Here is a 16,021-nt window from a genome sequence, read left to right as displayed (position 1 = left end):
TGCATGTGTAACTAAAAAGCAATGAGGTTTACATTCAAAAACTAAAAGGAAGAAAACATCCTTTCTATTCATATTAATGTTACATGAACGTATATATTATAAATCAACTACACTTCAATTAAAAATACATTTAGATAAAAAGGTATATGAACCTATCATAAAATTAAATGCTCAATAGAAAAAGTCAACATAAAATTTAACATTGTACATAACTTATGCTAGTACTTATAGCATGCTCTAGTAAGTTTAAAAACAGAAAGAAATGAATAATAACAAATTTTCAAAATCAGTGAATTTTAGATGAACTATTCCCCTAATAATATCAAGTATGCTTGCTAAACATTATTTGGGACATATGAAAACAAAGACCACATAATAAAACTCATACTTGCTAAACCACAGTAAGGAAAGCTGAGAAAATCCATGAGGTAATATTCACTAATAAGTGTAAAAATTTCAAGAAGAATAGGAGTTAAAAGAAAACAGAAAAATACATTCAGTGACTATGATAAGGTTATTTTGTTTTGTTTTTTAAAGTAAGGGATGAAAAGACCAGACAAGTTAAAATAATGACTCCTTTGTAGGAAAATTCTCATACTGACTAAAGAATTCTAGAAATATTTCCAAGAAATGAGCAGCACAATCTTGTTAGTTTAGAAGTTTACACTGAACTTGGAAAAAATTAAATCAATGCAAAAACTTATGAATTAAAGAGCTTTGATGATGACAGAATTGTCATACTTAATGAAGAATACTAGTACCCTTTTCAAGGCAGAATACAATCCACAACTTCTAATATAATTCTTGTGAAATAGAAAGATGAATAATTAAAGGAGACAGAAGACTGACGCCTAAGACTGAAGAGACCTCTCCTCTAGTAATGGGTAAATCACTTAATATCTCTGCTAAATGATAAAGGTCATTTAAATGATCACTAGAGTCCTACCCACTTCTAAAATCCTAACACCTAATATTCAGGAAGCCTTTTTTGGAAAAACTGGACAATCTGAAAATGAGGTATGCTAAAAGCACCAGAATACAGACTAAAATTATAGGGTCTAAATTACATCAATTGTGAGGAACACACAGAGATGAATATGAGAAGTATGTACTCCTAAAGGAACTCAACACAAATCAGGATGCTTAAAAAACTGGCTTTCTTAGGCAGAATCATCCTTTTATGGAATTATTCCAAGTCTATGACCACAGTCAATTTGGGGGTCTCATTCATTTTTTAAAATATACCATTGATTAGAAGGGAGTAAGTATCTCACCTAGAAAATACTCTACAATTTCAAATTAGGAACCTTTCAAAATATCCTAATAATTTTATGGGATAGATTCATATTCCAAGAATAAAAGAGCTGAGAAACTAAATTTATGCTAAGAATTACCCTTAGAAAGTCTTATGTATAAAGAACCTTTAAAGCTATCAACCTGGGGGAAAATAAACTTAATTAAGAATGTACCCTAGATACTGGAGATAGACATTGTCATACCTATGATTAAAATATGCTTAGGTCACCTTCTAATTACTACTATAGTAACAGTGTAAACCAAGAATATATCTTAAGGGAAGCTATCCACACTCCAACAGTCCAGGTGTCATCAAGTTACTTTAAAAGATTATTCCTAAATAAATGTTTACTTTAACATTGAAAATTCTTTAATTAATGGTAACATTATTACATATGAATTAAAGATAGCTATTTAAAATAAATGGTGCCAAGATAAATAAGTTTATATAAAAAAGGAAACTGTTGTAACTGACTTAATAAAACCAGTAGATATATTAAAGTGATTCTGAAGAATCAACTCTAATGTTCATCAAAAGAAAAATGTACTACTAAAATAAATAACTCATCTTCAAATTTAACACCATTTTGTTTACCCATATTCTGATTTCTCTGAGGGAAGTAATACTATTAATCAAGTCCTCCTTGAAACTGATTCTCCTCCTTTGGCCTCTCTGACATAGCATGGTGTCTTCCCAACACACTTTCTGGAGATTGTAATCTCCTCTCCATTCTGCTAAACATGACTAAGGTTGACCCTTAAATGATGAAGGAGGTTAGGAGCGCCAACCCTTTGCACAGTCAAAAATCCACATATAACTATATAGCCAGCCCTCCATATATACGCAGTTCCTCTGTATCGACGGTCTGCATCCCGTGGATTCAACCAACCGCGGACTGGGTAGTACTATAGTATTTACTATTGTAAAAATCCGCATGTAAGTGGACCTGCACAACTCAAGCCAATGTTGTTAGAGGGTCAACTGTATTTCTAAATGTTTAGTTTTAAGCCCTCTACACTGTCCTCTCTATCTCCATGACATCTTTCTACACAGAAGACTACACTTCTTTCTCTCTACAACTAGCCTCTCCAAGTAGTCTATCTCCAAGTGCTGGCTGTCCATTTCCACAAAAAGTCCAACACTACGTCACAATAAACATATTAAAAAAATCCGTTTTCTTTCACATCTCTCATATTTCCATTAAGAGTATCACTGTTGTCAAGATCACCTAGGCTCAATACTCTTAACACATTTATTAAATTTTCTGTCACTCTCTAGCTCTAATCCTTCTATCATCACAGAACACCAAGTCCTACGTATGTTTTTCTTTCACAAATTTACTACCTGTTGCTACAATGTTTCATCATGACTTCACTGATGAAAGCAGATCTCCCCCACCTATCCAATTTCATACCTGAAACACTACCACTGGCAACCAAAATATTTTTCTCTTAAGTTTCTAGAATATAAAGTAATTCACGAAAACCCCCACTAGGTTAGCTATTCTTTATGTTTACAAGTAATTTGAGGGCACCAACAAGCCACTTCAATTTATGCTTTTCATTTTATCACCGATTTTTCAAAGTCTATTCCAGAAAAACTTTCCAAATTACTCTATGAACATGTCTTAACATTTCTTATTTGGCTATTTATATAATATTCCTCTTACTTATAAAATTATCTTCTGACACAACTGTTATTTATCTTTCAAGGCATAATTCCAATTCTTCCTCCTCTGACCATCCACCCTAAAGTTAACCTTACATTTTTAGATATACCAATTATCTTTTCTCATATGCCACACTACCACTTCAAACTATTTAGCCATACTTATCTTTTCAGGTATATTTTATCTCCCCAACTTAACTGCAAGCTGGATTAAAAACAAAAACAAAAGAAGGACCACGTCCTACTCTTCCCATATTCTGTGTTTATGTACAAAATCACTCAAGTGTCTGCTAATCAAAATGTTTTCACCTGCATGTTTACATTCTGTAATTTTACATACTTTCCCTTATAACTATCAAATCTCAAAATATCCTTGTGATAGCAACTCATGGAACATGTCAAAATTACTACATAAAAAAAAGTAATTCACCAAATATAATATAGTATGACAAGCTCACATTCATGGCAACAAATATTAAGATATGTTTTTGATATCAAGATACAGAATGAGAAAGAGACAGAATCTAAAGAACTCCAGAAACCTGAAAGAAAATGACAATAACTGAAGTTTATAATCAGAAGATTGAAGGTAATTTCTTATGCAGAGAGGCTGAAACAAAGAATGGAAGTATCAGAAAAATCCTTTTAACAAACAGAGTACAGGTATATGACATCCTGTTAGATGATGACAGATAGGTAATGAGATAAAAGGGAAGGAACAAAAGAGGGAAGGAAGGAGAAAAAGAAAGGAGAAAGAGAGATGGAGGAAGAGAGAGGAAGAGAAAGAAAGGTCTTGAAATCTTGATTCACAAGAGAACACGATATGAGATACACCTATTTCAAGCTTCTTTCTCCCTTTCCTAGATACATGCAGCTACAATTGTCCAAAACTAAACTAGAGGTCACACTGAGAACAAGTTAATGTCAGAAGTATGCATGTGCAAAAATTCTGAGTGGTGGATTGGCAGCCTCTGCTTGTTTGGAACGTTGCAAGGAGAAATATATTGTTCTGGATTAGTGGACACTGGAACATTTTTTTAAAATCTCAAGTAAAAGAAAGGTTAACAATTATAAAAAATAAGGAAAATTTAATCAAATAAATGAAAACTGTTATTTGGAATTTACCCATGAAACAACAAAAGCAAAGCAAAAATCAAATTCAGTAAAATTGCTTTCTAGCCAGAGACACTGTACTCTTCAATTAAAATCAAAACCAGACAAAAGGCAACAAACTAGAGCTTTGAATAACATTACAGAAATAGAACGATATGGAGAGAAAGAGACAGACAGACAGACACAGCTAGAACAATAGAAATAGAGAAAAGAGAGCAGAAAAGATAAAGCAAAAGTGCCAGAGACATGAGGAAAGCTACAAATCCCCCTCCAAACATCTTTATTTTCTACCTAATAATAAAATGGCCTAGTACTAAGAAATTTCAAAGTCACTTTTCATATCTTTTCAAATTAAGTTAATACTCATTTCATTAAACTTGTAGTTAAAACTTAGCTGTACTATGATAAATTTAAAGGAAAAAAGGCTATAAAAAACAACTTTGTATTTTAGGAACATTTATGGGTGTATTAAACTTCTAAACTTGCCTACCTCTTTTGGGGGAATGGGGAATATAATACAAAAACCCTCAACTTTAGTTCAGAGAGTTTGCACACATTTTCAAGTTATTCTGCGAAATAATTTATCTGCCTCTTAGCATTTAATAGGAGTTTACAGCCTTTTAACTAGAATTTAGAACAACTGTTATCAAAACAAGATGTCTCCTGTCACATCCAAAGACAGAACATGGGCTTGCTCAACTATACATCAATAGTTTGAAATATTCTTAATATACACTATCAGTCTTCAATAAAATATCCCAAAATACTCAACTTTTGCCCTGAATACTCAAGCTATATAGGATCTATTCAGCTGAAACATGAATAATTGACAGTTAGTAGACGAATGTAAGTAAGTATAGCTTAAGGCCTAGAATTTAGGTTTTTTAAAGAATAAAGTTATCTTATGTTCACAACGTTCTCTACAATATTCTCTTTAGCTTCTTTCTCTGGTTCATTAAAAAAGAGGAAAGAAAGGCTCGAGCCTTCCACCTTACATATTATGCTTTTCCAACAAATGCTTTTAGAAGTTTACATTATTTTATTTTTAGTTAAAGATGAAACAACAGAGGGGCAGGGGAGTGCAAGGAGCATGTATTGTCTATCCCATTTGATACCCTGAGTTATACCATATCATCATACACTTCTTACAAGTAACAAAAACAAACCCAGCACCCACCCCCAACTGCTTTTATCATTCAGATCCTCTATTAAGAGGAAAGCTAGCAATAAAAATGAGGAAAATAACCCCATCAGTTTTTCTAGACACCACCACCAGCAAGTTGAGAATTTATAAGATTTTGAAATGAAATGAATTAGGGGATTATGTAAGCATACAAGAAATTAAATATTTTTATCTCAACTCTCAATCTTAAATCTTTTAATCTGTTTACAGATTTAGGTGGTGCTAAAATATTTTAAAAACTGTACTTGATACAGGAAAAAGAAAAAAGGAATTAGAAAATTTATCTGAATGATGAATATCACGTGCCATACTACAATAAAATGTTAATGTTTCAAAATATTTTAAAATTTATTAACTTTATTAATAAATCTATTAAAATGCAATTACCATACGTCAAACATGGACTTTTAAAACATTCAACCTTTGAAACCACTGAAGATATATTTTTTATTCTAAAAATGTTTTAAAGATTTTTAACTTCTGTAATAGGTAAGAAAAGTGCAGTAAAATGCTGATTAACATAAAATAATTAGTTGTTACATGGTTTCATTACTTTTCGCAAAGCATTATAAATTTCAAGTAGAAAATTCAATTATCATAAAAAGACATATTAAAGCAGTACTCTCAAAATACACTTGATAAAAACCTGCATTTTTAAGAATTTGTATATAGAATTTTTGCTCTTTTAAAGGTACAGTTTACATTCCTTATTTTCTGGCCATAGGTGTAATAGTGAATTTATTCAATACTTCTAAGCTTCAATCTAAAAACTCAAATGAAATATTACTTAATCTCAATACTTTGTGTAAACTTTTACAATTTCTAGTCTAGAAATGGGGTATATTCCACTAGAATTATTCATCTTTAAATCATCCAAGATACTATAACGAATCCCTCTACATGGTGATCAAAAGGTATTTATTAAATTGAACTTATGATTACTAGTACAATCTAATATCATGGATTGAATTTGTACTTGATCAACTTCTATGTTATTTTAGTAACTCAAAACCTTACTGATTAGTTACACACAACCAAATAGTTATAACTATAGCCAAAACTCAACATTCATGATAGCAGACAGTGAACACAAGCTTCTACTTCTCCCTCAAATGGTTATTTTCTTAATAGCAATGCTGGATGCCTTATCTTCTATCTGCCTATAGATTAAAAAAAAAAAATGAAGTGAACAAAGGAGTGAAGAGCAAAAAGTAGGGCACTTAGGCAACTTGTAAATTAAGAGACAGAAAAATCATCAAGCTACATAATAAGATCTCAAAAGATCTACTCAAAGTTACTATCACTATGAAAACATTTTCCCCCTGGACATATCACTAACTGGACACAGCTGGGGAATTAGCTATGTAATGACCAACCACAACTAGAGATAGCATTAAGAATACATTAGCAGGGGACAAAAATCATGGGTTTAAACCCCAAATGCCCGTATGATAGCTTTGTGATTTACGTAAACCAGGGCAAATCACTTCATCTCTGTACGGTTTCTGCATTCATAAAACCAGTAACAATAAAATCTACCCTAATTATATTACAAGGTTTTCATGAGACCCAAATGAGGTATTAAGTATTTTCGAAGTAGAAGAATTTTGGAAGCTATTAAAAAGCATGCAAAAAATTAAAGTATCTATATTTTAATGTGATGAGGGGTAGCTTATGTTCCAGCTTTTTAAATGCAAGATATATTTTTAATCCTTTTTAGTCTATGTTTTGTTTTTCTCAGTTTGAAGATTCAATAGATACCCATCCAGTTCTACTATTACAAAAATTGGTTTCTTCCACCCTTTAGAGGCTTTTCCCTCTCTTATTCATAGAAAGAACAGGAAAATAGCTTTATCTAAAACTCTTATTAAGCAAATAATACTTTTTGAGGCAGTAATGTAACTAATTCCTTACCTAATTTCAAAGAGCATACAACATAATATGGCTGACTTCTACTCCTGGTTATATCACTAATTTTTATTGGTCTAGGAGCAAGTCACTTCAATCTCAAGGTGCTGCAATTTTTATATCTACTGATATGTGGAATATTAGTGTGATCAACTTACCTGATGAGGAAAAATTCACCTTTATAACTTAAAGGTGAAAGCAATATTCAAGTATGAGAGAACGCTTTCCCTCCAAACACTCTACTAATACATCAATGACTTTTGAAAATATGAAACTAACATGTATAGCCCACAATTTGTGTTCTTTTGAAGCTATAAAGGCAAACTGAGATATGACTTATTTTCTTATTCAGCAGAGATGTTCCAAAAAGAAGCAAATCAGAAACACAAGGACAGAGGAGAAAAGAAAAAATTCTTTACGAGCATATTTAAAGATTCGTTTTTTAAAAATTCTTCTCTATACAAATAATCACTAAGGAAATCCATCTATCACTAACACTTGTACCCCAAATAATTAACACTGTCTTTTTAGAAAAATAAGAATTTGACCAATTGTATCTTACCTTATGTACACTACGGCATATCCACAACAGCTAAAGTTAATTTCTTCACTAATAAAAATTCCTTTTATATTCTGCTTGCTTACTACATAAAAGTCACTTTATTATGATTATCAATCAAGTAGTGTCACTTTTATGAAATTTTTCACAAGCCATTACATTTTACAAATGACTTTTTTGTCAAATAGTTTTTTTTGCAAAATAATTCTGGCCACACACTATTAATTGTATTGCTTTATGATTTATTGCTAGAGGTTTTTATAATTGATTTTTAATTTAAAAATGCTGAAATAGTAGAAACACATGCCTTCCTTTTTGTTTTCTTTGTTGAAAGGCAGCCCTGATATACAGGAAGTAGACAAAAAAAGTATGCCTAGATACACAACAGCAGCATTTGAGGAGCGGAGCGCTTTTGCCTTCATACACTAGTTAGAGGAGTGGAAACTGCATGAGTTGTGTGTGATATTAAACCATTGCAATTCAAATACTCAGCAAAATATGCTAAATATCTATACAAGAAACAAAATGTGGAGGGAAAAGGGCTTAACCCAAATAAATACCTAATGTACCATAACTTGATAAAAGTCAAGAATATCTGTTGTTTTGGCTTTAATTTTAAAATGGATATATTTGAAGCAAATTCTGTTGCACTGGAGGACTGCTGACGAAATACAATAACACAATATAAATATTTATTTATAATTTCTTCACATGGTTTTCCAAACATTTTTCTTCTCTATATTGTCTTTTCATACTTGTGAGTTTCTCATAAAAGTTTCACTATTAGAAGTATTTTAAAAACTAAACTAGTTATCACAATATACAGGTATTGAAATACACATATCAATTTTCTTTTAAATTTAGTATCTCAATAGAAGTATGGAATAAATAATAACTCTTTTTTAAAACTTAAAGTGGAAACAATGTCTGAACCGTTTCTTCAATGGATTTCCTTTGTGATATGCAGGGGACCTGTGTCAAGAACTCCCCAGGTCTTTAACAGCCATAAAATGAAGAGACTGATAATTACCATATTGAAATAAGATCGAATTTTGATGCCTCTTGCCAGATCCCACACTATCACGTTTCCATCATGACCAGCAGAAAAGAGAACTCTTGGATCGAACGGGTGTGGCTCAAGAACAAATACCTCATCTTCATGACCCTGAAATATTTTTTAAGTGGCAAAGCATTACAAATATTAAAAGATAAAAAGAAAACTCAAACACCAACAGGACAACATTTCTAAAATATGAGTTTTAAGAATTATTAAAGTGGTAAAAATCTTCAAATGTATCGATGTATAATAACAAAGCTGAGCTAGTATCACTGTCCAGGGATTTGCTATCATTTGGTGAAACCTGAGAATATTATTTACTGATCCAGCCCTACATACTAAAAAAATAGCAAGATGTATATTTCTAAGGCAAACCTGTTTAAGTGCATTTTAAGATTATTTCCATTCTCCCACAAAGACCTGTTACCCAGCCAACAAGAGATCTCAGATAATACAAAAGACTTTATTTCTTAATGAAAATATTCTATTCTACAATCAGCTTCAGTTTATACCAAATAAAAATTAGTCTTTTTTCCTCACCATCAGGACATGAATTAGTTGACCGGTGTAAGAATTCCAAACTTTCAGAGTCATGTTATTAACTGCAGTTATAACTGTATTGTCATGCCGATCCCATGCTACCATAGTTACTTTCATTTTTGTGATTTTATCTTCTATCCCTTGAAGGTTTTGGCTGAAAGTGATGGAGGCAGTATTTGTTTACACTGATATTATTTATTAAAATACCAATATGACAAAAACCTAAATGTATTTTCTTATAGGTTACATTTATTAACATGGATAACTAACTACTGTTTAACATGGTAATTAAGAATAGTTTGAACCAACAAAGAACGATGGCAAAAATCACTGCACGGAGTCAGCAAAATCAGGATTCCAGCACTCCTAAGTCCTTAGTAATAGATGACCTTGAGTAAATATTACTGGCTTTAACTCTTTCTGGATCCAAGAACTCTGAGCCATGCTGCTCACTCACCATCTTTTACTGTTGCTGTCACGCCCTGCTAACTACTTTGTTCTCCCTTCCGGGACTACTACACACAAATACAAACAGAAAAATTATAAAATATTAAAACCAAAATAACAGTTACAACATGTAGTATAATTTCTCTTGGCTGGAGACAACCAGTGGATATAGCACATCATCCCTGTATCAGACGGAACATTATATGTTCTGCTTTCTGAAAAAAACTAGTAAAACTTGCAGCTATTCTTACAGTACTATCATCCTCCTCTTAACAAAACTGAACTGAAAGGAATCATTAATGCAGCAGGTCTTCTCAAACAGGGCAAAAATTCATTTTATAAAAATCAACATCTTCATCTCCAAAAGCACCTCTAGTTGTTACAGAAAAGTAATCATTTTAACATGGTTTATGATACATACACTTACAGGCTGAGAGTCACACCAACCTGTAATATAGCTTTACAACTTTAAATGTTCTAGCTATATCTACGTAATATTTCAAATTTCATCTCTTACCCTGCTGGACGAGTAGCCATATCCAGCAAAATACTCTTCCATTCTCTTCGTTTAAATTGCCAAATACGTGCTGTCCCATCACGACTGCCACTTACAAACCTGCAAAGGAGCCCACCCCCCAAATAAAAAAATCATATGTGCTCTACCAAAGTGCACTTTCCAATAGAGTTATGTTTTTGAAAATGCTAAAAAAGACAGCATTCATCTTTACTTACACAGCATTCTAATATAATAGAAATTACTCTATCTGATATTCTCTGCAAATCTAAGAATTTCTGAAACTTCATGGGCTTTAAATATTTTAAATACATATACACATTCTAATGTGCACAGCTAGGTCTCACAAATAACATTCAAAAGTGATTCAAGGCCACTATTTATTACCTTAGAAAGAGAATTGATATTTTCCAATGGAAAAACACAGATTTTCCTTTCAACATTAAAGAACCTGACTCATCCTAATCAGGCGTAGAAATATCTTTTTAAAATTTAAAACAAGAACATGAGAAAACTTATACAATGTCATCTAAGCTTATCATCCATAAACAGTTCTGCCTCAAATACTACATTATGATACATTTCCAATCTCTACTAAGTTTCTTTACACTGATATGTATAGAAAATATGTAGGATGGATAAAAGTCCCTATTATTAAAAAAACAGTGGCCAAATAAACCAACATTATTACAGATAAAACATAAAGCCGTGTTCACAGGCATGTGAAGGCTATATTGACTTTTCATTATAACTAGTCAAGATCTTTATTTTAGGTGGCTAATTAATATACAAATCTAACTAAAACCTGACCATAAGAATTGTCTTTATTTCATAATTTAAAAACTGGAATTAAATTTGACAAACAAAAATAATTATTTTACCTGTTACTAGTGTTGGAAAACTGGATACTGTCAACTTTGTCCTATATATAAACAGATGAACAAAAAAGAGGATCCTGAATATAAACCGTTAGACTCATTTAAATTGTACTCATCTAACTCTTTTCAGCAATACTTACAGTATGAAACTCCAATTCTGATATTTTCTCGGGCTGACCTGATCCAAAAAAATAAACCCTAATAATATGATCTGTGCTCCCTGTGGCCAGAAACATTCCACCTGAGGAATAACACCAAACATTTATGAGTGAGACACAATGTCAGAATCTCTGGGAATTAAATAATAAATGCAAGCAACATTATCATAATATATGTTGAATGACTAATATTTCATTCTAAAACTATTCATACTTATCCTAATGTATATAATACATCTAACCTGAAATTAAGAAAGTTTGCTAACATAAGCTTTGCCTGGGAAGAATTTTTCAATATTTATAGAAGCTTTCTTGTAACAAATGATTTCACCAAGTAACTACATAATCATGTTAAAATTATCAGTCACCATTACTAGAAAACATGTCTTTTAATTCTGCTGAAATCCCTCTCTTGCCTCATTTCCCATCTGTTAAAATCCTATCAAATTTTTAGGGCCCAGCACCTTCACTACAGGCTTTACAGACTTGCAATCAAATACGCCTGCTCTCCTCTGAACTCTCACTCAGACTTTGTCCTGTAGCAAATACATTCTACTCTGCATTACAGTTATTTGTATATGCAATTTACTCTCTCTTGGAATCAATACCCTCCCATAGTGCTGAAGACAGTGCTATATATAATTGCATCTAGAGTATTCTGAAGCATATGTAGTGCCTATAATTATGTTACTACTAGAAGTAAAACTGTCTTCATGGCAGTAGCAGTGGAAATCTAGAAGCTAGTAATTAAAGATGTTTAGATATTAGTATGGCAAAAATAGATTCATGTCCTCAGTTTGCAATCTCTTATCTCAGGTACTACTGCTCTCCACAATTATGAAAGGAAAAGAAAAGGTAAAACCGGAAATAAACGTGGAAGGAACTGGTATTAGGAACATTAATTCGTGTTTCATTTTCTCATCAATTCGCTTAAAATCTCCGGATCATAATTTGTTTAAAAAGACTCTAATATCCATTCAAAATGCTGCTACATAAACTCAAAACATAATTGGAATCTTAGCATTGCTATACTGCTACTTTTTAAAGAGCGAATAAGAATAATCTGGAGCAAAGTAATTAATAAAGATGTACAAATATCTATCAACCTATTTTACTTCGCTATGTGTGACTCCAAAATCCATAAAAATATAAAACAGATTTAAAAATACTTTTCTTTCAAAGAGATAACTATTCAAAGATTTATTCTTTAACAGTCAATTTTGAAACTATTTTATCCCTCCTACCAAAGAATTATGGTCTTCTTAAAGAAAAATCTTAATCATTTATACACTCAACCAAATGCGTATATAAGCTAAACTTGAGCAAAGTTCAAATACTTATAAACTAATTTACGATCATCCCCTGGTATGCGCATGAGAATATGATTTATATTACAACAGCAAGTATTTTCCAAAATTTTATGTGTTCCACTAGAACCCTTTAAGTGGAGAATACAACTTATACAACTTTAAGTGGAGAATTAGGAAGAAAAAAAATCTTACCAGCACTAAAAGAAGAACAGATCATTTGAACTCCAGGCCGAGGGCGCTCTGTAAATTTTGCAGGTCTCGGACTGTAATACAAAAAATAACCAATTAAAAATATCTCAAAGGGACCAGCAACACCAGAACTCAGCTGTCTCCAAAAATAACTACAAAAGGACAAAATTAAATAAGAAGCAACAGAGGGCTCCCTTCCTAAAAACAAGTTCAAAATCATTATATGTCATGATCAGCAGGATCTTGTGGAAACTTTAGATACAGGTTTTGCAGAAGCTCCTGATTATACAACAATCCACACATGAAACAAAGCCACTGTCACACCTGGCATGTAGTTATTGGTTACACTCACTTCTAATCATCTAATCCAATTTAACAGGTTCTCAGTTTTACACAGCAGAATAGCAATGCACAAATATATAAGGAAATACAGGTCATTTGTAAACATGAACAAACTAGCAAAATAGGTGCTGTCTCATTGGCATATATACACCATCAATCAATAAACTTTTTCAATATTAGTGTTAATTAAACATCTCCCTCTGTTTACTTTCTATAAAATATGCCCTTTAAGACTCCAAAAATTAAGAATCTTACATTCTAGTGAAAATCTGAAGACTATTTGACTCTCACATCAACTATAATGCTCATTTAAAATAGTGATCTATAGGGCTACCCTGGTGGCACAATGGTTGAGAGTCCACCTGCTGATGTAGGGGACACGGGTTCGTGCCCCGGTCCGGGAAGATCCCACATACCGCAGAGCGGCTGGGCTCGTGAGCCATGGCCGCTGGGCCTGCGCGTCTGGAGCCTGTGCTCCGCAACGGGAGAGGCCACAACAGTGAGAAGCCCGTGTACCACAAAAAAAAAAAAAAAGTGATCTATAGAAAATAGGTCACACTCAACTATACTTACATTAATTGTATAATTATATTACAGATTATATGTTTTATATTAATGCTATTGACATTAATGCTTAGTGCCAACTATACTAAAGAAAATTAAATTACAGATTTTACCCATACCAGCTCCAATATATGTACAATGTATACGTAATGTTCCAATACAGTGATCATATTTAAAGCCCTTCTTAACATATATTTTGACCAAGTTTTTCCTCAGAATATTAGGAGAGAGAACTAAAAAATAATTAGAGCCTTCAACCAGAGTGCACTGCATAACTTTCACAATCCACAACTACTGAACACAGAACGGTTTCCGTCTTGTGGTCATTTAGGGAAAAAAAGTACAAAATACTTCTGATCTATCAATTATATATTCTGAACAACAGAACACAACAAAAACTATTTTCTAAAATTTTAAAAAATAAATTTGTAAATTTTCTTAATATTCACAGGCTCTGATACAGCTGAGCATAACTGATATGGAGAAAGAGAAACTTACTAAAACACTTAAAACCTAAACATTTATTCAGATGAAAATTAACTCTAAGTAAATTTATCTGAAACTATAAAGGCAACTAAATGCACTACTTCCATTAGTACCTTGTAGACTGTGGAGCTGCATTTTTATTAAGTTTTGGCACAACTGCTCATACATGTGCCAAACAACCAGTTAGTTAGCACTCATAACCAGAACATGCAAATAATCATACAGATTGTCATTTCAAACGAATGTTAATATTTTTAAAGAGAAAAAAACAGATAAGCAGGTACACATAATTTTTAAATGTACATTTGAGGAAATATTTTGAGACAAGGCCTAGAACTCAAGATTCTCTGAGTTCAGTTCCCAGTTTTGCCACTTATTTGTGTGACCTTAGGCAAGTTAACGTTTCTGTACCTCAGTCTTCTAATCTGTAAAATGGGGGGTAAATATGAGAACATATCTCAGAGTCCCAGAGAGAATTAGATGAGTTTAATGCACATAAAGTGCTTAGTTCTGTGCCCAGCACACTCAGTAAATTATTATTAGCATTATTAGTATTTTAGTAGGTTCAACCAGTTCAAGATGGTCCATCAAGAAATAACTGCTATTTGGTTTGGCCTAGTGGTTAAGAGGAGGTCCTGACAGTGCACTTCCAGTATTTGCCTCAGTTTTCTCTCCTATCTGTCCTGAAGATAATAATTATACCTTCCTCATAGGGGTGTCATAAGAATTAATGAGATAACAGTTATAGAGTGCCTAATACTAGGCTTGACAGACTAAGCGCTTAATAAAAATTTGTAATCATTATTATCATTTGCACATTTTAGGATTCCAATTCTTTTCTCACATCTGTCTAGGCTTGGACACCTTCCTCCTACTCAGAGATCTCTTGAGCCAGTTTTCGAGTCAACCAGCCACTCAAATTACTCATCTAAGAAGCAGCGTCTTTACTAGTGGGAGTTGTTACCATACACATAAACCCTATATAAAAGTGAATTTATTAAGAGATTTGGGTTTCCAAAACAGATTTCATTTACTGATAGAACTGATTCTTTCAATTAATGCAGACTGGGTTGCTGAAGTCACTTACCCCAAAGATTATTCAAAAGCATTACCGTTCAATACGATTTTTGCCTCTGATTAGTAATTAAGGCCACATTTTTTGGCAGTTATCAACCATGTACACATAAAGAAAGGAAAACAGGCATCTCAAAGTCTGCATGTGAGGAAAATTACTCTTACTTTTATGCCTGAACTCAAGCTAAAAGTTTTCATGGGACAATTATAATAACAAATAGAAAAGAATATTACTTATAAGTAACTAGAAAAAACTTTTATGTCCAAAAATAGGAAAATCACTAAGCAAAGTATGGAACAGCTCAATGGAATATAATGCAGCTATTAAAATTATGTGAAAAAAATTGTTAGGGTAGTGGGTTTATGGGTGAATCTACATAAAGGTTCTGAAAAAAATCATTTATATGGAATACATCACTTCTCACTTCCAAATAAATATTACTGTACTTAGCAATGTAATCCTCCAGAAGCACAAAGTGAGAGCTTAATTTTGTAAACACATTTTTTCTTCCTATGTTGATTCGAAAATTGCTGATCACTTTTTCTTCAAAAACAAGACAGGACAAGACGAAGGTATCAAAATCAGATCATAAGGAGGTAAAGAATACTCAAAGGAGAAAACAATTAACTACTGCTATTGTCCATACTCGAGTGAAACATTTCAACTTTTATCTAAATGCCTACAGAAAGCCTTTACTATTCTAAATATTAAGAATGCAACTAAAGTGAAATCA

General features: G+C 32.4%; 1 protein-coding gene across 3 annotated transcripts in view; it reads right to left on the bottom strand.

The window, feature by feature from the left end:
• Positions 1-16,021, bottom strand: part of PHIP (pleckstrin homology domain interacting protein) — a 127,176-nt gene that overhangs the window by 61,703 nt on the left and 49,452 nt on the right. For all 3 annotated transcript variants that reach the window (XM_049695333.1, XM_049695334.1, XM_049695335.1), the window contains exons 10-15: positions 12,825-12,895; positions 11,305-11,405; positions 11,168-11,208; positions 10,290-10,388; positions 9,326-9,479; positions 8,759-8,893 (exon numbers count right to left, since the gene is read on the bottom strand). In XM_049695333.1, coding sequence (XP_049551290.1) covers positions 8,759-8,893; positions 9,326-9,479; positions 10,290-10,388; positions 11,168-11,208; positions 11,305-11,405; positions 12,825-12,895 — 601 coding nt within the window. The remainder of the gene's footprint in view (positions 1-8,758; positions 8,894-9,325; positions 9,480-10,289; positions 10,389-11,167; positions 11,209-11,304; positions 11,406-12,824; positions 12,896-16,021) is intronic.

Source organism: Orcinus orca, chromosome 12, assembly GCF_937001465.1.
Source record: "Orcinus orca chromosome 12, mOrcOrc1.1, whole genome shotgun sequence".
NCBI lineage: Eukaryota > Metazoa > Chordata > Mammalia > Artiodactyla > Delphinidae > Orcinus > Orcinus orca.
This window is presented reverse-complemented; position numbering and strand designations above follow the sequence as displayed.